This window comes from Alligator mississippiensis, chromosome 2, assembly GCF_030867095.1.
Source record: "Alligator mississippiensis isolate rAllMis1 chromosome 2, rAllMis1, whole genome shotgun sequence".
NCBI lineage: Eukaryota > Metazoa > Chordata > Crocodylia > Alligatoridae > Alligator > Alligator mississippiensis.
This window is the reverse complement of record NC_081825.1, coordinates 26,448,705-26,475,200: the sequence shown is the minus strand read 5'-3', so window position 1 is coordinate 26,475,200 and position 26,496 is coordinate 26,448,705. Positions and strand designations below refer to the sequence as shown.

At 44.6% G+C, this 26,496-nt stretch overlaps 1 protein-coding gene across 5 annotated transcripts in view; it reads right to left on the bottom strand.

The window, feature by feature from the left end:
- PPP2R2C (protein phosphatase 2 regulatory subunit Bgamma) overlaps positions 1-26,496 on the bottom strand; it is a 325,034-nt gene that overhangs the window by 230,692 nt on the left and 67,846 nt on the right. The window contains exon 1 of one of the 5 annotated variants that reach the window (XM_019479487.2): positions 18,671-19,268. The exons of 2 other annotated variants lie outside the window; for them this stretch is intronic. In XM_019479487.2, the coding sequence (XP_019335032.1) occupies positions 18,671-18,740 (70 nt within the window). In that variant the 5' untranslated portion in view covers positions 18,741-19,268. Of the gene's footprint in view, positions 1-18,670; positions 19,269-26,496 lie in introns of those variants that run through there. 2 more of the 5 variants (XM_019479494.2, XM_059721562.1) reach the window with 2 other exon arrangements.

The window sequence follows — 26,496 nt, the reverse complement described above, 5'->3', positions numbered from 1 at the left end:
AGCACTGAGTTGATGATGATCCTCAAGTAGCCATTTCGGTGGACCAGACATTTTGTGCAGATACCTGACTCTCAACTCCCAGAACAAGTGCTCTGCTCCCAGCTTAGTAACAGCATGTGATCTCACAGCGGCCAGAGGAAATGCTACAAGGACACATTGAAGGCGTACCTCCAGAAAATGGATGCTGACATCAAGAATTGGGAGGAGCTGGCTGCCAATGGACTTCAATGGTGCAGAATGACTGGACGAGACTCCAACAACAGGTAGCAGATAGAGCCACAGATGCAGACTGAATTTCTGTGCTTGGATCTTTTATGCTTTTTCCCTTGAATGTTTGCTTATATCCCTGATTCTGTCCCAGCAATAATAACCTTTTGTCTTCAAAACAGAGGCAAACAAAACTCTAATATAAGTGGATACATTTTCTCCTCCCATGACCTTTTCAAGCAGAAAGGGGACAGACACACAGGTTCATAATACTCCAAATGGGAATATTCAGGACTTCAGTGAGAATCATATTAGCATGATTTAAAAGGACAATGGGGCCCAAAGCAATTAATTATTTTCCTCCTTTGCAGTAACTGTCTCTGTGTAACAAACAGTGGAAACAGTTTCAATCAGCTGCAACAGCAAAAATAGGCCACTCACTGCCATGATCTGGGGAGGCCTACTGTGGAAAACAGGTGGCATAGGGATTATGAGTTGGGTAAAATCCTCCAGGAGTTGCTGGATTATTGACTGTAGAAAATATTAGGATGACAGGTGCTTTGCTTATACCTTTCAATCTATTCCACTATGTTTTTAAATTCTGTTCATCCTTTCATCAATAAAAACATTCAGTTTGGGTGTTTAAGTTGAATGGGAAAAGAAAAAACAGCAACATTTTAACATACCACCCAGAACGTTTGCCCAAAGTTTTCAGAGGACATTAGTGGCTCTTCAATGTTATATAATTTAACAAATTCAAACACAATTTATAAAATAGCCTCTTCCCCTGGTAATTGAGAAGTTACTGCAAGGCCATACTAGACACAACTGTAGTTTTAAACCAAGGCCCGAAATCAGCCCTAAGACATGACTATGTATACTAAGTCTGGTCAAAAGTGGTTCCTCATTACAGTATTTTTCAAAAAGCACCAAAGATAGTCTAGTGGATAGGGGTACACCGATAGAGGTTCTGAGGGCTGATACTGAGAGCTGATTTTTAAGGAGGCATATCGGCTGATACCAATCCAATTTCTGATGCAGCTGTGTCCAACTGGTAAGTCTGTTGTGATGAAATGGGAGGGAAGGGGCGTGGGGGGGCAAATCAATGCCCCCCCACAGTGAGGGAGGGAGTGCGGTTGGGGCAGGGGTAGATGCTGCCCAGCGGGGCGGGCTGGGGTGTGGGATGAAGCCATGGCTTGTCCGGGGGACATGGGGGAGGCAGCTCCCGCTGCTGCACGCACCCCAGGAGGGCACAGGGGTGCTCCCCAGATTTGCACGGGGTGAGGCAGGCAGGCTGCAGCTGCAGGCTGGAGCCAGGGCTATACTGGGCTCTTCTCGGCAGGGGCTGGGCTCAGGACAGGTGGTGGTGGCACTGGGAAAGGGTTATGGGGGGTTGCAGCCACCCCAATTTTTGCCATAGTCCCCCAAAACCCCCTCCCAGTGCTGCCACTGCCTGCCCAGCACAGCTCTAGCTCTTCCCAGCACGTGGGTGGAGGTGAGGGTTGAGCCGGGGCTGCGTTGGACAGGCGGCAGCAGTGCTGGAAGGAGGGTTGGGGGGGGCTATGGCAAAATTTGGGGTGGCTACAGCCCCCTCCCAGCACCACCACCCCCCACCCCAAGCCCAGCCACCACTGAAAAGAGCCCAGCGCAGCCCGAGTTTCAGCCGGCAGCTGCAGCCTGCCTGTTCCACCCCACGCAGATCCGGGGGGCACACACACCCCCACACACCTCCCGGATGAGCTACCACTCTGTCACGTACCCCACCCCACCCCAGGTGGGCAGATCTGCCCCACCCCCTGCCCCAGTCCCTCCCTCACCGCAGGGAGGGTTGATCTGCCCCACCACAGCCCTTCCCTCCCCCTTCTGCTTCCACCACAACGGACTTACCAGCTGCATGCAGCTCTTCAAGCTGCCACGCTGTGCTCTTCACTGCCTGTGTGCTGCGCTGCAGCTGCACACACACACACATATATATATATATATATATATATCAGCCAAATCATCAGCTGCATTGGGCCAATTTCCGATACAGGCAATTTTCTTTATATTGGTGCCAATCCGATATCAAACTGATGTATCAGTGCACCTCTACTAGTGGGAGCCACACAATTCCCTCTACTGGTCTGGGCTCAGAGGATGAGTCATGGCATCTAATACCTAGGGGTATCTACACACATGTTCTGGGGTGGAGGGGTAGGGGGCATTTTACTTAGAGAGGCTTCAGAACAGCTGCTGTAATTTGAAATGCTGCAATGTCATGTGTATTCAGCACCCCGTGTTTCAAAATGGCTGCAGAGGCACTTTAACTAAAGTTCGTTCAGCGAATTTTGAAGTGCCCCCCACCGCCATTTTGAAAAGCACGGACACTGAATACATGTGACAGTGGGGCACCCCGGAGCGTTCTAACTAGAACACTCCAGCACACTGAATTCATTGAGTCTGCTCTGAAGCATTCCAATTAGGACACATCGGAGCATGTATATAGGCAGCCTAGAGGAGCTACTCTGAACTTAGTGAACATTTAGACCAGTGGTGCTCAACCTTTTGGTGCTGCAGGCCAGAAGAGTGGCACAGGACTAGTATGTGGGCTGGACTGGCATCTGTGTGCCAGGATCTGGCCCCACACTGCCCCTGAGTATGAGGATCAGGCCCTGGGGCCCTGTGTCACTCCCATATGGCCCCAAATGCCAGGATCAGGCCCTGCATGCCAAGACTGGGCCTTTCAGCACCATCTCCACATACAAGGATTTGGCCCGTGTGCCAGGATTGGAACATAGGGAACCCCACCACCCTATGTACCAGGACTGGGCCCTGCATACCAGGATTGGGCCTGGGGGTCCTGTATTGCCCCCTGCAGGGCTGCACTCTCTGGACCACAGAGCTCCCCACAAGTCTGGAAATCTGGTAGCAGGAGAGCGGTGCTGCTGCTCCCATGACTCCAAATTTTCAGACCCTTGGGATCCCCACAGGCTAGATGACGCAGCACTGGGAGTCAGATATGGCTTGTAGGTTGGTTGAGCACCCCGATTTAGACATGTCTTATCATCCTTAAAAAAGACCATGTATTTGAATGCTATTCCAGTCTGTTCCGAACACTTTCAAAGACCTGTATTGCCATGAACTTCTTAGATGCTGGTTCATGCAGGCTCACATGGCTTCGTACAGTTTTTTTACATGCACAAGTCTGAGTGCAGGCTGCTAGATTACAAATCAATGCTAACCCTAAAAGCCAAAGAATAACATAATTCAGCTCTCCTCTGTGATCCACTCGTTCATTCCTCTGTTTTCCTCTTAGCTTAAGCTATTTTCATTCCATACATTTTCACACTCATCCTGAACAACCAGACTGCTACCCCTTAAATTATAATGAATTATAATTGAATTTTCATGATACATATCTGTATTAGCATTGTTTTTACAAACTGCCTCATGCGTGGTTTTATATTGGAGCGTGAATTGATTACATGTCAGACTGCAGAGTATGATGGCACTTTGCAAATGGTGACACAAAGTAATCCTGAATGCTGTGGAAAAAAATCACCAGTTAAGATGATGAGGCATGCTTTTAAATGCAGCTCTGAACCTGGTATTGTTTTTGTATACAGAAATCACAGGACTCAAATCCATATATGGCTTAGCTTGACAGCACTCAACTGAGGTTCGTTTATAATCTTAAAACTTTCAAAAATGTCCTGCATCCTGTTTCTGTGGCGTGTGGAACATGCACATGAAAATGTATGTAGTTTGGAATTTGGGGAAACTGTGATGGTTTAGCAAGAGCAATTGAAAAAAGAGTTTCAACATTTTTTGCATTTCAGAAAGGGAACATTTTTAACTGTTACCTCTGCAAATTTAATAAATCTTTCACTACAGAAAATTATACAAGGGCAATTATTCTCAAGAATTACACTGCCAACCCTGGAAACTGGGCTCAATCATTAAACTGTGAAATGGAAGATTTTAGTCCCATTTTAAGTGCAAATCTTTAGTGAAACCTGTACTCTAAGGCCTCCTCCTTTGGAACACACAGTTTGTTATTTACTTTGTAGAATCCAAATTGCTCAATTCCCCCAATTTGTATAAACTTCTCAGTTTTCAGTGGATGAAACATTTATTTTCTGTACATTTACACTCAACAATAAAAAATAAATCCCTGTTCAAACTATCTGCCATGACAGTAACCATCTATGTATTTATTAATAAAGTTCAGACATAAAAGCCTCTTGAAATCATTTCCAGTTTTACCATTACACCCATCGGTTAGATGCACCCAGAATACTTACCACAAATATCTCTCTTAAGAAACGCAGCGTATTTTATCCACAATACATGGATCATAAAAAGAAACCTTAAAAAGTGGCCCTGACACAGAATTGTAATGTCACTAAGGGAACGTTTGATTTTTTTATAATGCCAGCTGAAATACCAACACTTTTTATGGTGTGTGCTTACCAGCACAGCATGACTGAAAGCCATGTCCATAAGCAGACAAGAGGACAGGTTTGACCCTTGAGGAACAGTGCTGCCAATGGGAGCATCATCCTCCAAAGGAGAGCAGGTGGAGCGCTTCCACTTCTGCTATTCTAATGAAGTTTCAGACTTCAGGCAAGACTATGCACCCTCTCAGAAAAAGCTGCCCCCCAGAGTGCTGAATCAGCAATAGCTTCTTTACCAAACAGAACTACTTTACCAAACACAGCATCAGCAACTGAAGCGTCCACACTGGCACAGTGCTGGGAAAATGTACAAAGAGCTCCAGCTGGTTCTCGTGCAGAAGTCAAATATGATGTTCCTTAGGGAAGCCACTCAAGTGTGTCCCAATGAGGCTGGTGTGTCCCCATCAGTAATCTCATAGCACACTTTAACATAATTCAGTACCCAAAGGCCAGTGCCTGTACTGAAATCACTAAGCCTTTGGATTTTTCAGAGAAGGAAACAAACAGAGGAATAAATTTCTGAAACTCTGTGGAAGGACAATTTTTTTACATCCATCATGTGCAATAAGACCTCAGTTCTTGAGGAGCAAAGCTTTGAGGAAAACATTGGCACATTGATTTTTCAACTGCAATAGAATTCAGTGAAAACCTCAGGCAGAAAACCTAGGGTCCACAAGAAGACCATGGGACCTTGCTAAAGCAAGAACTCTTATTAGAGATGTTGCCAACGAGTGCCTCATATGATTGCCCTTATGCTTGTTGGGTACTGCTGAAGTAGGCCTTATGGAACTAGAAATTAATGCTGAAACATTGCTGAGCATTGTCTGGATCTGCTTGATGCATTACATTTGAAAAAAGGGGGGACAAGGAAATGATAAATCAGCAACCCTGAGACAGAGATCTCTCTGGAGCCACTCCTGGATCTGCAACTCTGCAAAGGTTTTCTCAAGCACAAAAGAGTCAATGGCCTCCTCAACAGGAAAATGGCACCCTCCACTCGCTAGCATTTCTCAGGAATATGGGGCTCCCCTAAACAAAACAGACATTTAGCACAAACTTTCATTGCAGGCATTACACTTCCATAACATGGGCGTCACTTAAAACCTGGGGTGTGAGAAGCCATGATAACAGACAAAATGGTGCACAAAAAGGTACTTCAAGATTTAAAATAAAATGTTATAAAAATGGCTTACAAGATGTTGAGGGAAGGCCATTTTTACAAAAAAAAGGATACAAAAATGTATTATGGGAAGAAGGCAAGCAGATTTATGGGGCTGGAGGCCAACTTCATGCTGAGTAGACTGGAAAAAGAGTGTTGTCACAAGATGGCTAAAAGGGACTGAGGAGCAAGAAGAGCATGCTACCCTTTATGCCCCCAGCATGGTGCAAAAGGATAGGTGAGGCATGCACATGCCATCTGGGTAGTGCTAAGGCAAAAATGTCCTGAAGCTCAAGTGTTTGCAAGCACATGTACACTCCAGAGCAAGGATGTACACATGGACACATGCTTGGATAGAACTACAGTTCTCCCTGTCTTATATCAATTACACAAAGGAGGGCCAGAGTACAGGCAAAAGAAAAAGATATAATTCATCGGTTCACTTCGTTTTAGAAAGGTCCCAGAGGAAGCCAGCCTAGAGAGCTGTTTGGGGGAATGTTTGATCCCAACTGTAAGTGTTCAGACTTTGCCTGCTTCAGCTCTCACACACACATACACACATTCCCAGAGTGCTGGCTCAGCTGTGCTACTGAGTTGTACAAAATTGGTAGGATCACCCTGACAATGACTTGAGGCAAGGAGCAGATCTGGGGCTTACAAAGATAGCATTTCTCCATAGTTGCTTTATTGAAAACCAGTTAAAGAAGGATACATTTTTGGCTCATGTTTTTACTTAGTCTTTACTATGGCAATGAGTTTTGCTTGATTAAGGTCTGAAGGGTCAGGCTTTCATAGTACTCTTACCCTCGGTAATCAGCCATGGAGTTAAGATTAAACAGAAAATGTATATGCTTCATCCTGATGGAGAAGACTGTTTTCATTATTTTATATTTGGAAGAGCCAACTTTGGGTGCTTTAGAAAATTATATTTTTTGCCTGGGTTTGTTTTGATCTGAATGCGAGATGCGTGGATCTGAGCAGCACCGACTGCCTGCAGTGTCACTTGCTACATTTCATGCAACTACACTCCTACTTCTGAGAAGCATCTCTTCTCCAGTCATTTTTGCAAGGTATACGGTAAAAAAGACTCAAATTCTTCATGTGTGAACTGCGTTTTAGGCATAACAAAAGTGAGAGAGAGAGAATGTGAAAAGGAAAAGGGCAGAGTACTGAGAACACAAAGCAAAGTTCACCATGTGTTTTTTATTTGGGGCAGGGGTGTTACAAATATGGGAGAGGGGTGCTTAACTTGTCTGTGGAGGGGAAAGTGGGCAGAGTAAAAATTATTTTGAGGCTGAAGACCCATAGGGAAATCAGGTTCCAATACCTGCAGTTCCCAGATCTGTAAGGCAGGAAGGGGATCAAATTAATCCATAATCAAATAAGAACACAGTCCCTCCTGTGCAGCTTTAAAGACTGGTGTATCTATCTGGAATTGTCCCTGGGCATATTGGGCACGTCCAGATGAGCACGTGTGGGCATTTTCCCGGGGACAACTAGCAGCAGCTCATATTTGGACAACTGACAGTGCCCCTGCATGCATGCTCTGGTATGCAGCAAGTTGCCCCGAGTGGGATGGGGGGGAAGGAAACTGGGGCCAGCACCTGGGTCTTACCTGGGCTCCTGGAGGTCTCCAAGGACTCCAGCAGTGGCGAACCAGGCATACAGAACCTGGCTGGCAGCCAGAGCATAGCTCTGGCTGGCAGGGTCCAGTTTTGGGTGGCTCATACTGCTGTCATGTGTGCCACCCTGCTTGTTTTGGGCACACTTTTTTGATATTGGGATTTCCTGGTATCTATATTTGGCTCTGCACTGCCAAACCACATGCACAGGGTGTGTTTTGTAGTGCCTCAAAAGCCTTTAAGGCGCCGCAAAACACACATGCATGCTCCTGTGGATACGGCCATTGTGTCTGCCTCTCTCTGACTTTTGAGGGGACATAACCTATCCCATGAATTTAATGAGAAATCCGTTCATTTTGACAGGAGTTTTCTACATTCAGTAGATATCTTACAGATCTATTGCTCTGTCTTGTCCATAGAACTCATGGAGCTCCAGTCACACAGTATCAACATGTATGAACTTCCAGAGACTCAGAGGGAAAAAAATAGCACACTCTCCATCCTTTTTCTGCCTTTCCTTCCCTCTTCTGTGCTCAGAAGCTCTACCCCAGCCACAAAACAACAGCAAACCACAGTGAATAAAACCAGTGTTTGAGCAATCTCCATTTTTCCTATCATGCAACAATAATTACACTATAGCCATTCATTCTCTTAACAAGTCAGGAGAGGCTTATAAGAACTTTGGAAAACGTAACTTTTACAGTAACCCAAATCCTTTCAAACTTAACAGGCTTGAAGGTCACATTCACTGGATAATGGTTTAAAAACATAATGCCGCAACTTAGAGGCCAGCTTATTGTTAAAGGGTTATTTCTTTATTTACTTGAAATATAATACACAATTAAAACCTTAAGTTAATGATTAACAGCTGAGTGATTTATTAAGCAGATACATAACCAAGCAATCTATTTAAAAAAAAATGAAGTCTGTTGAACTTCATTTTAGAACACCTCGGCCAGCACTCAATGAACTGGAGCCGTCATTAATGAACTCAGCATACCTGTAGGGGTGCACAAATCAGCTCTGTGTAAACAGTATCAGTAGAGTATACACAGTTAAAAAGTACTTTGATTGGCTAAGCCATGTGAGCTGCCAAAGCTACTGTACACTGAAAGAATTACAATAGCATCAATTGGTTCAATGCAGATTTAAGTTGAGATGCAGCTAGAGGATATAAAAACAACTGAAACTTTCTGTTCTTTGCTTACTTCAGTAGTAATCAGCTAGGTATTTAGTCACACAAATATAGTGCCACATTAAACAGACAGTTGTTTCAATCTGTACTTACTGATACAAATACATTGAGAAGTAAAAAAGAGGAGACAGTGCAATATTTAACAATACAGATCCCAAATCTCTGTCATATTAATAATTCACAAAAGCCACTGAACTGCATGACATGTATTGTGCTCAAGGATTTCATTAAGGAATCTGGTCCCTTGATGTACATTTTTATTAACTAAATTTGCTGTAGTTACACTAGCCAAAATAATATCCTATTGTCTAGAATTCAGGAAACAGATGGACAATAACTTATCAGCATCAAAACAAAACAGAACTATCAATATTTTAAAATATATTGAAGCCTGTTTGTCAGTATTGTATAATGGATTACCCAACTCTAACCTGGGAATAACAGTACAGAGAAATGTTCATTAGTATAGAAGTATTTAAAGTCACAGCATTTCCCAAATATACCCAATTTCCCATAAAATACAAGATGCTCAATTTAGGAAGGTCCCAAATAGCTGGAAATCCCAATGCATTTAAGACAAAACCATTTCTCATTTAAAAACATAAGTCTCCATGACAACTCTGCTCTAATTTTCAGACATACAAATCACTTTACATGTCATCATTTTCCAGCCAAAAATGGTTGAACTGATCTTAGTAAATACCTCATCTTAGCTTAGCATAAATTCTCTGCTCAAATCCTTATTAAAGCAGAAGAATTAAACTATGGGAGAAAACTCAAAGATCCGGAAACAGTAATGTCACAGTAATGCAATGCAAGCAGTCATGATGGATTATCTTTTTATAGCTATAATAAAGATACTTGGTTCTTTTTCTATTATAAAATTTTCAGTATTATTTTATTATGTTTCACATCTTAAATTTATGTAAGATCCACATCTAGAATATTCATAATTTGCCATTTAAGTATATGATACATTACTAAAATACATTAAGGCTTATGGTCAGTATAGAAAAAATATAATGCAGGGTATGTTTTCTTTTTTATTATAGTGCATATACTGAATATGCACTATAATAAACTGTTCTGGTATGAATCATTGTAACTGCTCTCCTGAACTGTAGGTTTCAAATACAAATCTACAATGCTTGCATAGGTCAATATTTTATACCCATGTTTTATCTTACATAAAGAGTTCAGTGTTGATCTCTTGATTTTCAAGATCCACCATAAAGAACATTTTATGCATTTTTTCAAAAAATAACTGTAAAAACAAGTGTCTCTTGTGTCAATGACCCATCTGTTGGCAATTCTGACAAGAGGAAAGAACTTCGTATGCAAGCACCTGAATTATTCTGTTTATTTTACAATTTGCTATTGTGGCACCAGTATAGCTTGCTCATTCTGTGTGTGATAATCTAAGGCTGGACAGTTTTGCTCCTTTGTTCATGTCCTTCACTGCTCCTTTGTCTCCACAGTGTTATGCCAACTACAAACTGTTTTGCAGGAAGTAGTTGTGTAGAAGGCCAACTTCAAATACAGTTACATAAGACGGGAGCATTTGCCACTTCCTTAAAAAACTTCAGGTCTGAGATGGAGCATCTCTGCAAGCTAGGAAGCTCAGCAATCCCATTTAAATGTAATTAGCCTGTGTACACTGTGCAGTTATGTACGCCTTTTCAAAGTGAAAGTTATAGGATATGGTATTGTGATGCAACAATGCTTTGCACCCACTTTTCGCTGTTGTCAATGAAAAAACAACATTAATAGCATTGGCAAATCATTCTCAGCATTTGAAAAGGGGGTCATCAACTCCAAAGATAAGTGACTAGAGTGATAGCCACAAATATTTCACAGAACAGTGAGGTTTGGAATGCTCTCTGGTGAACATCAAATGGTCCATTGTTAAATTAAGCCCTTGGATCAAAACAAGGTTTTGAAGAACACAACAGTAAACTGATACTGAAATGTCATTCCTCTAGAAGAATGACAATAGGAACTAAAGTGAGGAATCTCCCAATTCCCAATCCAAAATAAGGGAAACCCCCATTCTAATTCTGGCTTTCCCATCAACTCACTCCATACCTTTGGGCAGGTCCTAAATTCTCTTCTTTTATCTTTTTCTCACCAAAAAATGGAAACGATGACATTTATCATTTTTTAAACAGGACTTTGACCAGGGAGACACTACTGTGCAAGTGATGAGTTTTACTAATATATAGCAATTCACTTTGTGTCTTGTCTGAATACTGTTCAACTCTTCCTGTAGGAAAGGATTACAAGATCCACTGCACTATGTGGGTTGAATAAAATGTGCTGATCCAAAATATTCAGGATCATCCAAAACAGTCATTTGATTTGATTTATGGAGGAAAGATGACATAACTATGGCATAATGTTATGTTTAGGTGGCATAACTATGCATACCTAAGGCACACAAAGGCATAATAACTATGTTTTGTTTAACTAGGCATTCTGGGGTAAGATATTTTTAAAGATTTACCTTTACTCATACATGACTTGAATAAAAAAATAAAATTTAAGTTATTGTCATGAGAATTAGCAAGACTCCCCAGAGTTATTTTTTAAAAAGCATTTATTATCATGAATTTTGGAAGGGGTATAAGCCATCAATCTTCCTCCAGGGAGAATTACTGCTTGCATCTTCTTCAAATAAAGCTGGTGCTAGTCACTTTTCAAAGACAAATAATTGAACTAAATGTGCACTGGATCTGATTCATCACAGCAGTGGTGCTAACCCTTGGCCTACAAGCTAGATACAACCCCTGGTATTATGTCATCCTACCCACAGAGCCCCCCACAACTGTGTGAGGAACCCCACAGGCTGTGACACTGTGGACTTGACTGAGCATGCAGGGCAGTGCAGAACCCAGTCCCAGCACACAGGACTGGGCAGAGGTGGCATGGGGCCCCCCGCAGTCCAATCCCAGCACGTGGGATCAGGTGGGCTGGCACAGGGCCCCAGGGCCCAGTCCTGGCACACAGGGTCCAATCTGGCCAATGGACTGGCCCCTTCACCCTGCCCGCAGGACCAAAAGGTTGAGTGCCACTGCAGTATAGCAATGCCAACTTTCCTTTGTACTCCTACATAAGCAGAAGACTCTGTGGTGGGTTAGCACTTCTTCATATAAAAGGTCTTTTATGTTTTTTTAGGATCCTTACTAATCACCAGTTTACAAAGACACTTGTTGTTGGCAAGAGAAGATGGACATCTTTCTCTGACTTAGCTTAAGCAAGGAAAGGTATTGATAACTTTAGTTAAAAACAAAGGCATCCTGCTTTTTATATCTCATGCTTTCAGTTTTCTCTGGAAGGTTTTAAAAACCAGCACTGTATTCCCAACATGTGAAGGCATTTTATGAAAATGACATTTTCATTCCACATACTAAATACAGTATTTGTTTTAATGGTTATAAATATGGTTCAATATTCTATTTTACAATATCACAGTAATTCTTATTGCACCTCAGATACTATACTACATTTAACATGATTACCTTTTGTTCCATTTGACTATATAAAAAGTATACGTAAAGAGCCAGTTCCATCCTCAGTTCCATCTTTTCAGCTCCACTGACTTCATCTGTGCTTAGAAGGACATAACCAAGGTAAGAACCTGCCTCTCTGCGAAAAATGCACTATGAACAACCTCCTCTCAGTGATTTTTACTGGCCAGATCTACAAGAAGAGAGGGGATCTGTGAAAATATCATTCCTGAGTTAGTGGCAAAGATGAACAACTGCTCAGGCCATGCCCCCTCCCCTTAGAACCTACCTACAGAAAGACTGAAAAATGGTTTCTCCAAGTGCTTTGAGATAACAGCTTAGAAATAGGAGTTTTAAATGTTCAGTAAATCAAAAGGCAAATAAGAATCCTGAGATAAAAAATAAAAGGCTATGTTTAAGTTAATGCAGGACTTGGCACATTGACATTTTGAACACTTGGGCTTCTCAATGCCACCAACTTCTGACGTTTTCCAAAAACACAGTTCTCTATATCAGCTTTTCACAGAGATGCTACAAACCCTCTCCTTCCACAACTACCAGATGATTGTATCAGCCCTGTGGTGATTCCACCCCCCCGCCCCCCCCATTTTCCATTATTACTCTATGGAACACAGAGCTGCCAAAAGTATAGCTTGTTTGAGCATTTTTTCTACTGCATTCCTTTCCCCATAAATCCCTCTCTGCCAGGAAAAAAACCGTAATGTATAACAAGTCACAGTTCTAAATGTTTTCCTTTTCTTTCATCCATCTGGCTCCCAATTCAGCTGCTTGCATAAGCATATGCCCAAATGTAAGCATTAGGCTAATCTCATGGTTTCTACTGGAACTGTTGTATTGATCAAACTCACTTTAAGCAAATGATGATCCCAGTAGGGTTAGAGGGACCATTAACATGCTTAACAGTAGGCATACAGTATATTTAAATACCTTGCTACATTAAGACCACCTCTTCTTCCTTCCTTCCTTTCTGATCCTTTCTAGATGCCTCCCTAGCACTTTCTCTTCTTTTTTTATTTCCTTGTGCCAGCTCCTTATATTTTATCATTAATGATCTTTATTTTTTTGTCACAAAAATGTGTAACTACAGTCATAGTTAACGTCCTATTTGAGCACTATCCTAGGGAAAAAGAAGGATATTCCTGCTCCTGTTCAGCTAGGGACAGAAGTTACACATAAACTAGTTTAAGTGATCTGAAACTGGTTTAAACCTGTAACAGAACATAAGTTCAGTGACCATAAACCAGTTTCAAAATGTCTGAAACTGGTTTAAGATACGCCTGGTTGAAAGTAGTATCATACTTAACTGATTTGGGTCAAATCAGTTGATGCAACTTCTGTCCCAGACCCCTTCCTAGTTTAAATTAATCCAGAGTCCCTCAGCATCCCAGCATGCATTTCAGCCGTGGGCTGGGCTGGGCTGTCTGCTCCAGACAGCAGAGCTGGCCCCACCCCTTTGCTCAGCTCCAGGCTGGGGCTGGGGCTGGAGCTGAGCTGAGCCAGCCTAAGGTGCTGCAGAGTGGATGTGGAGGTACCAGCCCGGGCTGGGCCATGGGGGCCGGGCCCTTCCCAGCGGGCTGCAGCTCAGACTAGGGCCATGGGGGCTGCACGGCCGGATTGGTCCCAGCTCCCCTAGCCCAGGCCAGGCAGGGCTGTCATGGAGCCGCAGCAGCAACTGCAGCTCCGTGACAGCCCAGTCTGGCAACACGGGCACGGGCTGGCCAGGCAGCAGGCTGCCTGGGAGGCGCTGGTGGGCCCCGAGCCTGGCAGCCACCTGCCACAGCTGCCGTCATCCCCTCGGTCCTGTGCAGCACCTGGCAGCTGCAGCCGCACCACATGCTGCAGATTAGCGTGGGCCAGGCAGCCTGTTCTGCCCCTCTCGCCTCTAACTGCCACTGCCACGGCCACTGCTGCTTCCACCCCTGCCGCACCACTCTGGGTGGGCGAAAGAGAAGCTTCAGCCCAGCAGTTGCTGCCCAGCGCATGGAGCTCCAGCTCTAGCTCTGGCTGCCTTCCATCCGCAGGGTCTGCTCATCACGCTGGGAGGGCAGAGGGGATGGAAGGCAGCTGGAGCCACAGCGACATGGGCGCTAGCTGCGGGGCTCCCCCTACCCTGAGCAGTACTGCACAGGGCGGCAGGAGCCGCATCTGGAGGTGAGGGGAACAGAACAGTCCAGCCAGCCCACAGCTTGTGATGTGGGGGCAGCCGCCGGGTGCTGCACAGAACAGGGGGTGCAGCAGCAGCTGCAGACAGCAGCTTCCAGGTTCGGGGCCCACTGGCACCTCCAAGCCACCCAGGCAGCCCGCTACCCAGCCAGCCCAAATGTGTGCTGCTGGGCCAGGCTGTCACAGAGCCGCAGCCACTGCTGTGGCTTCATGACAGCCCCACCTGGTCTGGGAGCAGGGGAGCAATCTGGCTGCGCAGCCGCCATGGCCCCATCCTGAGACACAGCTGGGAAGGGCCCTCCGTGTCTGCTCTCAGCAGCACCCGCAGCCCAACTCGGCTCAGCTCCACAGCTGCAGCCACAGCCCCAGCCCCAGGTGGATAGGAGGGCCATGCTGGCCGGCTCTGGCCGGCCCTCCCACCACCCAAGCAGAAGCAGGGGGAACCCAGCAGGGATCCTGTGCCTGCATGGAGACTGGGGAGTTTAAACCCCACATCCCCTTAGCCTGAGCCACTGCCCTGGCCAGTGTCTGGCCTCAGGACAATCCTTGCAAGGGCTGCTTCCTCCCTTGCCCTCCAGGCATGCCCAGCAGCTGCTTCTGAAAGGAAGGAAAGGGAGGGCTCGTTCTAGTGCCCCCCAGCTTCTAGCCTGAGCCACCGCAGGCATGTGACTGCTTTCCCAGAATCAAAAGAGAATGTCTATTCACTTGCAAATTAGTTCAATCTATACAGGTTAGACTAACCTGCAAAGATTGAATCAATTCAGGCTCCAGCTTTTTGAATGTCTGTCCCTAGCCCAAGAGCACTCAACATTTGCTCCTCACTCATTCCTTCCCTCTTGGTGCTTCACCATTTCTCTATTTCAGAAAATGGTATTCTTCTTCCTACTCAAGTTGTCTTTATATATATTGGCACTAATATACTGCCCCTTATTCCTTTCCATGTTATACCATCTCTTCTCTTTGCATCATTATTCTCTGCTTTACATTGTTCTGTGGGTGCTATGTTTACAGCACATTTTCTCAGTGGCTAGGAAAGTATTCTGTGCTTAAAATGAACTCCTGCAGTTCCCACAGTGCAGGATAAAAAAGCAGAGATTGTACTGAAAAAAACATAGTTCACTAATTCAGTTCACCTTCAGAATTTCTAAAACACACCACTTATTAAAGGCAACAACTTTGCAAAAATATGTTGCCGTCACTATCTGAATTTGTGTTGTTTTTAAACCACTTACGGTATAAACTATTTTTAGAAGCAAAAATGAACAAATGGGCCAAATGCAAACTTGTTGCAAATTCAATGACTTCACCCAAAACCTGAATGAACCATGTTAGGATCAAAACCAAAGTTACAGTTATAAAAGAACCCCAACCAAACCCAATAAGCTGCTATAAAAATGGCCCAATTTCTAAAAACAAGGGCAATTCATTGTTTGGACAAAAAACTTCAAAGGAATAAAATAACATACTTGTATAAATCAAGGCACTTAAAAAATGATGTAGGAATAAAAAATGTAGACAAAATAAAGGACCAAATCCTATTGGTTTTACTCATTCAAGTAGTTCCATTGAAATCAACTGGTCTGCTAGCATAAGTGAAGTGAACCAGATTTGTCCCATCATCATAACATACAGTATAAATTTGGGTGTAACCTGGTCATTTACATCAATACTGATATTCATCACTGAAATAGGGAAGGAAGTCAAACATTATTACAGATAACTACTGATGTCCTCTTGAGTGCAGTGGCCTTCTTTTCTCCAAAGAAAAGAGATGGAAAAGTGCATACAAAGGTCAGAAGGACTTCCTTGTCGAAAACAAATGTAGTTTGCTGCATGGAGCAACATGCATAGAAAAGAAAATTTGAAGAAGTCCCTTAAAGCAATTTTAAATGTTTAAGTATAAGAGAGAAAAAAGAAGCTAGCTGTGAACTCAAAGCAATCAGTATTTTTCAGATCTTCTGAGTAAAATGCCAAGAATTTATTTTTTGTTTTGAAACTAGTAAAACATAAAACCTCTGTTTCAGTCTATTTTAGTGTCAGAGGGTGAATAATAAAACAGTTGTACTAATACCAGGCCAGAGAGCCAAAACCAAATTTGTTTTATTATAAAATAGTATTATTTGCCAAAAAATATAATCAGGGCAAATTATATTTTTCTGTCTCAGTAGTCTGTATTAGCCAACTTGTGCTTAAACCTGGCATATAGTAGGAAAAAACGGGACAAGTTATGTCCCACTGAAAGCTTTATGAAGGAAAAAGTTGTAAGCTTATTTCAGTGAGGAAGAACTTATTTTAAGTTAAAAAAAACAACAACAACAATATAAACACCTGTGTATCTTTTAAGCCGAATTACATTAGTGACACATTAGAAATAGTAGTGTTTAAAGGAGTGGAAAACTGAAGGTGTCCCCAGGAGTGTGATGAGTTTCACAAAAAAAGAAAAGCTCATTCTCTGCTTAATACAACTGATCAGTGATCTCTGAGATGTAGAAGAGGTGAACAGCTGGACTGATGCTGACCATTTTGCCCTTTCTCCGTAAAATACGTAAAATGAGGAACAGCCCCCAAAGCAACACTTTACTATATAAAATATCCTGTTTCACCTGTCAAAGCCACACACAACAGTGCAGTTTAAGCAAGACTTTTGGTAACATGACTTCTCATAAGGAAAAGCTGACATTTCTATTCAGAGTCTTTTCTGATCTGATTTGGGTAGGTCAGTCCCCATGCAGCACCCATGGAAGAGTATCAGTAGCTTCTGCTCTGAATATCACGTGAAGCTAAAGCGTGCTCCAGCCAACGAGTGAGTCAGCAGAGCACACAGCAATGCTGACTAAACATCACTGTACAATTTCTAAAATCCTCACTTATTGCAGCACGCAATTTAAAAGTACAATGTTATACTAAAGCCAAAAGAGATAATGTCTTTATTTTAAAAAAACTGGTAGGCATTTGCAGAGTCACCATTTTAACAAAAGGCTCCTATAGTACCACACATATGCATCACAACCTCAGCATGCAGTATACTGCAGTAGTCATGCAGCACATCTTTGCAGTCCTTGGCATGACATTTAAGACATAAAGTTTCTTTGGATGTTATTTCAAGTAATTATACCTCAAGATAAAGGAAAGAAAACAGACAACACATTGCAGACAATAAAAACATGAACCAAAAAAATGGACAAAAACAAGAACCAGAAAGCAAAGAATACCCTAGAGGCAAGATTACCAAATGATTATACTGACCAATGGCATTGCTTATAGACAGCAAGCATAGTATTTGCAATTTCCCCTCTGAAAAAATCAGCTTTGCATGCCTAGTGCAGCTAAATAAGCCTGCTGTTTCTTGCTTCCTAAAAAATTCAAATCATCAATAATCAACTGATCAAATTTCAGGATGCGGCAGGAGAACGTTAGGTGGCTGAACACTAATCGAATGACGACACAATCTGGAGATTCAGGCTCAAGCAGTATTGGTCGACCCTGATGTTGTATGTTCGTATTATGTAAGACGACATTTAAAATACTGCTTCTATCATTTCCTGCTTCTAAAACACTGCACTGTTAATACTTAGCATACATGCTTGGGAATCAGCCACACACAAAACATTTCTTCTGTTCATTCAGTCTTAGGATGACCTATTTTTAAAACAACTTTTCAACAATGAAGCATAGAGCTCTTCAGTCCCCTGACCAGTTACATTTACATGGCTGACAGGTAACTTCTCCTAATGTAAAACGTGTGTCACCTGCCAGGACCTCCTTTTTTATATAACAAGCCACCAGCCATTTAAAGACTCAATCTGCAGGTCTAATTTCTTTCCTCTTATCCCTTGCAGGTCTTTAGAGGATGGGAGGAAGCCACCGCAGTATTCCAAAGACCATGCATACATATTCCTTCTAGGTTTATACTGTCCTCCAGGGAACAACCAACTCAGCAATTTCTGTGGTGATCAGGCTGCTATTATTGCCAAAATGAGATGCATAACCTTCATGACACCAGCAAAACAGTTAACTTTACACATTACAGCTCCTAGCTTAAAGCAGCACAGTCTATCTTTTTTTAAACCATCCTCGCCTCTGATCTGTTGCAGTGCATCTCGGAGGCAAGTCAAGCTGGGTGCTGCACACCTCGCTAGCACACCCTGATCCCAATGCAATCCCTTCTCCAGCCCAGGCAGTTCAGCACAGTGTGGCAGTGTGACAAAATACACCTGGGTGCCAGCAAATCCAAACGGACTCTGCTTCTGTTACACAGGAAAATGCATTTTCTTACACATCCCAACATGACAGTGCATTCCTTGCAGAGCCCAGGCAGACAGGCAAAGAGCAGAAGAGAATAAACACAATGTTCATGTTACCTTCAGTCACATAGTTGTGGTCTCGCAGAAAGCTGTGGTTAATTTTCCGTGTGTCCGTGTCCTCGCCCATTGACAGCAGGATTACTCAGCATGCCTATCCGCAGTGGACTGATAGCATCAGCAGAGGTCGTCACAAGAGCACCATCCATGCTGCCACTGCCTAGCAGAGGCGGGGAACACACTGGGCTCCTGAGCACAGCATCATGAGAGCTGGTGATGCAGCACAGATTTGGGAAGTGAATAATGAGAACAGTAATAAAGAAAAAAAGAAGAAGGGAGGAAAATAGCTCCAATAAATTAATGATGGGAGGGGGGGAAGCCACAGCAGGGGACCTGTGTAAAGAGAAGACAGGCACTTCTCCTGCAGGTAAAGAATAACCCAATTGTTTAGTCAGGTACTCCTTAAACAAGCTCCCATGCGGAGTCTGCTCCAAGGGCTCGCTGCGGTGGAATCTCGCTGCCTGGAAGAAAGTGGCAATCAGCGGACTGCAGCAAAAGCTGCCTGGTGAAGCTCTGTGATTGCTGTTGCTGCTACTGCTGTCATATGCCTCTGCTGCATCAGAGCAGGCCCCTCCCAGCCAGCCTCTCTGCCCAACCACACAAGATCTGCATGTAGTAAAGTGAAAAATGAGACTGCAGGTAATTATTTGAGCTCTTCTGCTGGCAAGCTGGGCAACAGAAGATTTAAGGGAAGAGAGAGGAAAAAAACTTCAGGCTGCTTAACTTAAATGGGTTTGCATTGACACACATTCCACAGTAGCGTGAAGCTACAATTTGGTGCTGGTCAATACTGCCATAAGCAGCAAAAGCAACAGTCGTTCAATGTCAGTTTGAATGAGCACTAATGAAACTGCCCAAAAGCTGCCTATGAAAAAGGACCGGTTAAGAAATGAGGAGATCTTAAGAATATATTAGAGCACAGCCTTTGCTTGCTCTAGTTCTGTAGCTAAAAAGCAAATTAGGACATATAAAGGAATAAGCAGCAAAAAGAGAGAAAAAAATCTCAGGTTTCACAGCAGACAGACTGAACCAGCAGGGGAAGGTGGATACAGGCTGTGCTTGCAGGTTATATATAGGGTGGGAGTTCCTTACTATTTTTGTTCACTGCATTATCCCCCACCCCGAGAAAGGAATGTAGAGCACGAGCCCCTTGGGAAGCCAAGGAAAGAAAAATATATTCCTCTGCACTGTAAAATGAAGGTTGCCCTTTTGCCAAAACCTTTCAAGGAAATGCAGTTTTAAAGGTCTATGCTACTAAACTCTTTTAATGGAATGGGCCAGCGTGGTTCCCAAGCTTTGGGGAAAATATTGCCATTTCTCCAAACTAAGACCTAAACTGTACTAGTGTTTGCTTTAAAAAGAGGGTGATTTTTTTAAGTAATGAAAGCACTCTGTGCATCAATATTAAGCCACCACTGGGGTAAGAAAAGGAAATATTGGTCAGTAAGCAATTAAGGGAGAAAAGAATGATCTTGCATTTTATGCACTGGATTTAAATTTGAGACATCTGAGTTTAGTTTCCAGCACCTGACACAGACAACTTGTGCAGCATTGGGTGTGTCATGCCAGATCTCCAGATCTCAGCTCCTTTTTTGAAAATGAATCTAATACTTTGGTTATTAAAGATAAATTCAGTAAGGTCTGTCACATGCTTAATTTTACTTGAACGCTACATAAGCAAACAGAAAGTGTAATGCTATGTATGACACCAGAATCGCTACAGTAGACAATATTAATCATCACTTTCTAGGGATTCCAGTGTTAAGTAAATGAAATTTAGACAGATACTTCCCCTTTTTCATTGATTAAACAGGGGCAGAGCAGAACCAAATATTACAATCAGCCAACCAGTCAGGCTGAATGAACATTTAACCTTAACACACAGATACGGGAGCAACAGAATGCTTCCCTGCAAGGTGGAAGAAATTTGCAACTTGAATCTTAGCTATCCACAATAGCTATATATAATATTTTTCACTTTTTTACTAGATAAACTAAGCTTCATAGTGGGCATGCCTGACATGTTATTTCTGTATTTAAAATATCTTTAATAAATACCACGCCACATAAATATTTTTTAAGTTGATCCCAGAACCCAGAATTTTTTAAGTTGATCCCAGATATTCACATGGTTAAAAGTACTAGAGTTGTGACAGTCTACATCAGTGATAGATCTTGTGGTTGGCGGGGGCTGAGCTAGTGCGTGCATGCCCACATGTGCCTCCCTCAGTCCAGCAGTTCAGTCTGTGGGGCAGGGAAGGGGCGGAGGCCCAGGGGACAGGTGTAGTGGGGCTTGAGGCACAAAGTCCAGCCCCCAGAGGGAGCTGCCTCCACTGCACACAGATGGGAGGGGGTATGTGCCCCCCCAAACGTTGGGCAGCGCCAGTGGCTGCAGCTATGAGGTAGGTAGCAGGGCTGAAGCAGGAGCAGGCCCTGTACAGTTGGTGTGGGACAGGGGACAGAGCCACAAGCAGTTCATCTTGGGGGTGCAGGGAGGGAGAGCACGCAGCCCAGGAGGGTTATGGGGGACATGTGCCCCTGGATCTGCCCACAGGGTGGAGCGGACAGGCTGTGGGCTGTTCCCGCGAAGCTGCTCCAAATTGGGCTGTGCTCAGGCCAGGCGGTGGCAGCAGTGCTGCAAGTGAGGCAACGGAGGGGGGCCCCAACCCCCACTTCCAGCGCCATAGCCTCACACCTCAAGTGCATGGGCCAAACCCAGCAGGAACAGCCACAGCTGTTGATACCATCTACAGCATTCTTGCGAGAAAGTATGGGTTGAATGAATGGACTGTAAGGTGCGTAGAAACCTAGCTGGATTGTTGGGCTCAGTGAGTAGTAATCAACAGCTCAATGTCTAGTTGGCAGCTGGTACCAAGAGGAGTGCCCTAGGAGTTGGTCCTAGGGCCAGTTTTGTTCAATGTCTTCATCAATGACCTGGAAGATGTGATGGAGTGCACGCTCAGCAAGTTGGAGACGACACCAAGCTGTGGGTAGTAGTAGATACACTAGAGGGTAGGGCTAGGATTCAGAGTGACCTAGACAAATTGGAGGACTGGGCCAAAAGAAATCTCATGAAGTTCAACAAGGTTTCCATTTTTCTGCCCAGCAAAACAAGTACAAAGTCCTGTACTTAGGACGGAACAATCCCATGCACCAGTACAGTACTGGGGGCTGACTGGCTGGGCAGCAGCTCTGCAGAAAAGGACCTGGGGGATACAGTGGATAATAAGCTGGATATGAATCACCAGTGTGTCCTTGTTGTCAAGAAGGCTAACAGCATACTGGGATGCATTAGTGGGAGCATTAGCAGCAGATTGAGGGAAGTAATTATTTTGTTCTATTCTGCACTGGTGAAGCCACATCTGGAGTACGGTGTCTAGTTTTGGGCCCCCACTATAGAAAGGACATGGACAAGTTGAAGAGAGTCCAGCAGAAGGCAATGAAGATGATTTGAGGGCTGGGGCACATGACTTCTGAGGAGAAGCTAAGGGAACTGGGCTTATTTAGCATTCATAAGAGAAGACGGGGAGGGGATTTAGTGACAGCCTTTAACTACCTGAAGGGTAGTTCGAAAGAGGATGGAAATAGGCTGTTTTCAGTGGTGACAGATGACAGAACAAGGAGCAGTGGTCTCAGGTTGCAGCAAGGGAGGTTTTAGTTGAATATTAGGAAAAACTCTCTCACTAGGAGGGTGGTGAAGCACTGGAATGGGTTACCTCGAGAGGTGATGGAATCTCCATCCTTGGAGGTTTCTAAGGCCCAGCTTGACAAAGCCCCTGCTGGAATGATCTAGCTGGGGATGGTGCTGCTTTGAACGGGGGGATGGACTAGGGGGGTGACCTCCTGACGTCACTTCCATCCCTAATTTTCTATGATTCTATGATTCCCAGAGTGGAGTGCGTGCCTGCAATTAGGTGCCTACACTCCCTCTGCAGTGCACTGGGCTTGGGAAACAGCAGGAGGCAGCCAGGGGCATGAGGCTGATACTGAAGAAGAAATGCTAGCAAGTAGACTAGGCAGACAAGGTTCTTTAGGTAAAGATATCAAATTTACCCAAAGAACATTATCTGCTTATGACCTTAGATCAACACGGCTAGAACCTACATCCCTGCAGCAATACACTAGGCACAACTACTTTAACAGTTATCGATCAGTTCAAAACCAACAGTTTCAAGCCCTGTCCTTAGCAGGCACTCCAGTACAGAGATGCAAGGCTAACTTTTAATGCAACCCTCTCATGCCGCCCTTTCCTGCAAGCTGCTTTGCTGTAGCTCCTGCTGTGGTAATGTGAATGTAATGTGTGTAACAGCAGGTGGAACCAGGGGGCAGTCTGCAGAGCTGCAGAACAATCTGTTCATTTGGATTGCAACTCCCAGAAACCCACAGGGGCGTGGGGAGGCAAGGAAAAAAAAAGAAGAAGTTTGAGGCTGGAATAAGGGGAAGAGAGAGCAGAGTGTACGTGGAGCCTGGTCAGCCCTACGCAGAGGAGTGTGCAGTGGGGTTGGAGACCTCAGCCAGGGCTGTGAATTGAAGAAGCTGGACTCAGACTTGGGGGCCGCTGCAGTCTGCAGTTTGAGTGCTCTAGAGACTAAAGGCTTGTCTGGGGACACCTCTAGAGGAGGAGGGAAATTAAGGTGCTGAATGAAATTAAGGTCCAAATTAAATTTAGACAGATACTTCACCTTTTTCATTGATTAAACAGGGGCACAGCAGAACCAAATATTACAATCAGCCAATCAGACTGCAGCTCCCCCCAAGTCTGAGTCCAGCTGCTTCAATCCACAGCCCTGGTTGAGATCTCCAACCCCACTGCACACTCCTCTGCGTCGGGCTGACCAGGCTCCACGTACACTCCGCTCTCTCTTCCCCTTAATCCAGCCTCAAACTTCTTCTTTTCCCTTGCTCCCCCACCCGGCCCCAGTCCCTGTGGGTTTCTGGGAGTTCCATGTGTGTAACACCCACACCCACACCATGGGGGCCAGGGGGGGTGTTGTATGTGGGCAAGATGGCCCCTGTTGCTCTGGCCATGTGCTCAGCATCTGGCAAGCTGGGGTCTGTATCTGGGCAAAATATGTAAAACCTTCTGGCCTAAAACAGAAGGTCCTCCAGGAAGATGAGCAAGAGAGAAGCTGGGCTGTGGGAGTCCCTAATTGAACAAGGCTTGGGTGGTGTCACACCACTCACTGAGGGTCACTCTCTCTTTCTCCTGGGGGTGCTGAGAGCCGCACAGCTGAAGTGAGAGCCAGAAAACCTGCTCCCTGGTGGGGGGGGGTCTCCCCCCTCTTCACTGGAGAGGCAAGCAAAAGCTATGTGTGGGACAGGAAAGCCTCAGGGAGAAAAAGTCTGTCTCGGAGTTTGAGACTCCTATTTCCTCCCTTCCCGTCACCCCTTTTTCCCCTAAATGGGTTAATGCCATGGGGGTATTAATCCCTGGAGCAAACTGCCCAGGAATGGGTCGTGGCAGTTACTGGCCTGCGTTTGGGAATTGTAGTGTCTCAGCATTGTGATACGTATAGCTGAAACTGGATATCCAGGCTTCAGCCATAGGCCTGAGCCCTTTTTGCTGTTTCACAGCTACTGCATTTCAGCCTAGCTGGGCAGCTGAACCTCAACTATATGTTTGGCTGGTAGATTTGGGCCAGGGTAAAGCCTGGCGCAGTCTGAGCCAGGGTGAGATCTGACCCTACTAGTTTATCCAGGCTTTGGTGCACTATAAGCCTGGCCAACTTTTGCTGCCCAGTTCAGGCCCAGCAAGATAGGCCTGACCTTTTACCTTTGAGCCCTTTTCCATTTTTCTGCCCAGCAAAACTGGGATTGGGACTAGGAATTTCGGGGTGCAGTAATGCTGAAGAAAACCAGAGTTAACCCCTCAAAGCCGCCATGTAAAAGTGGAGTCGGCGCTGTACCATGTCTCCAGGAGCAACGGAGCCCCTTGCAATGCAGAAGGACCCCCACCCTCAAGCAGCTCCCTGTGGCACAGTGAACCCCAGGAGCAGTATGGGCCCCCTCTCCAGCCCATTGCTGACGGGCAGGTACGGGGAGCCCAAATCCCAGGCTGCCTGGGTCTGGGTGAAGCCTCCCCCAAGAGGCTTTGCTTTTAGTAATGGTGTTTTTAAATTATATTTAATGTTTTCTTTTGTTTTGTTCTTTCTACGTAATAAATGTGGATGTTTGTGTTTATACTGTTTGCGAGGAGGGGGGTTTGTTTATGCGAGACACCCTAGTAATTCATTTAGTGTTTCCCAGGTGGTCTAGGTGGGGGCTCGAACCAACATAAAATATATTTAGCATCTCAAAATTGAACCCAGCCCTTGTTACTGCTGACCAATGCTTGGCAGAAGAGTTGCATATGTTACTACAGTGTTGATTTTTCTTTACCTTTTACCTGTTCCTTCCCTTTGGTCCTTTAGCTTGTGACCCTAACCCCTATGATTTTCTGTATAAAAGCAGAAACTTTCCCTTGCTTCTTGTGCCAGTTTCTGGGGCTGCAGGGTTGGAACAGTGGTTACTGCTGACTTTCTTCTAGCAATGAGATTTATCTCAGTCCATCTGTCCACCTTCCAGTCCCAGCTCTAAAGCTGCTTGTCTCTCCACTGCCAGCCTGCAGACCCAGTCCTACTCTTTCTCACACCCCCCTCCCCACACGCCCATCTCTTCTCCGATTTCGCCGTACCACCTCCTTGTCCCGTGCATTGGGAACTATGGAACGCTCGACTGGCTGGCTGTTGAATTGGATCCCAGTGCCCAGGGCAGCACCAGCATCTTCCTGGTGTGGGGGCTGAGGTGGGCTAGACCAGTGTTTCCCAACCAGTATGCTATGGCATAAAAGTGTGCCATAGTAAATGAACACGTGTGCTGTGGAATGTTGCCATGGCAATGAGCTACAATAGGTATGAGGATGGAGAATGCCTTAACAGGGGTGCTGTGGAAACATTTTATTAATGTAAGTGTGCCTTGGGCTGGAAGAGGTTGGGAAACACTGAGCTAGACAGAAAATTGTGGAGGCTCTGCAAAACAAAGGTGGGACGTGGGTCCCGCAGGCTGGCCCAAGCCAGGAGCACCGCACCTCTGTGGGCGGAAGCAGTGCAGCCACAGCTGCGTGGGGCAGGCAGGGGACTTGGACTGGGGTGATACTGGAAGGGGTGGCTACAGGGGGGACTAAGGCAAATTTTGGGGTGGCCCCACCCCACAAGCCTTCCCCTAGCACTGCCCCTGCCAGTGCCCTTTACCAGCTGTCATCTTACCCTGCTGAGGGAGTGAAAGGAAGGAACCTAGTGATAAACCAACAGGCAAGCGGGATACCCATGCCTGGGATCCAATAACCATCAGATGTTAAGTCTACTTCTAGCACTGTCCTGTGCTATCATCAAAGGCTAGTCACTTAATTTCTCTCCCTTTGTTTCTTTAACTTGTTATAGTGCTCCTTTTTCCTGTTTGCTACATGTGTTTCTAGTTTGTAAGGCTCTTTAAAGATGAAAGGCAAAAATAGGAATAATATAGGCCCGGTTATAATTCTGAATTTTCTCTATATTTGTAAGAAGCTAACACATCATAAATATTGGATGACAATATTAGTTACAGCTCACGGAGGAGATGTCAGATCCTATAAATATAACAAAATAGAAATTATACCTATAATTCATTTAAAATCAGAATGTACATGCTGTAAACAAACTGATTTTATATCAAAGACTCAAACTTTTTGAGAGAGCTGGTGTACTTCCTCCCCTTTCGTTTGCATTCATTCTTGTATTTGTTGTTTTGCAGGCAAAATGAGTGGGGATAAAACCCCAGCTCCACTAAAACTCAGTGGCAAAAATCATGGA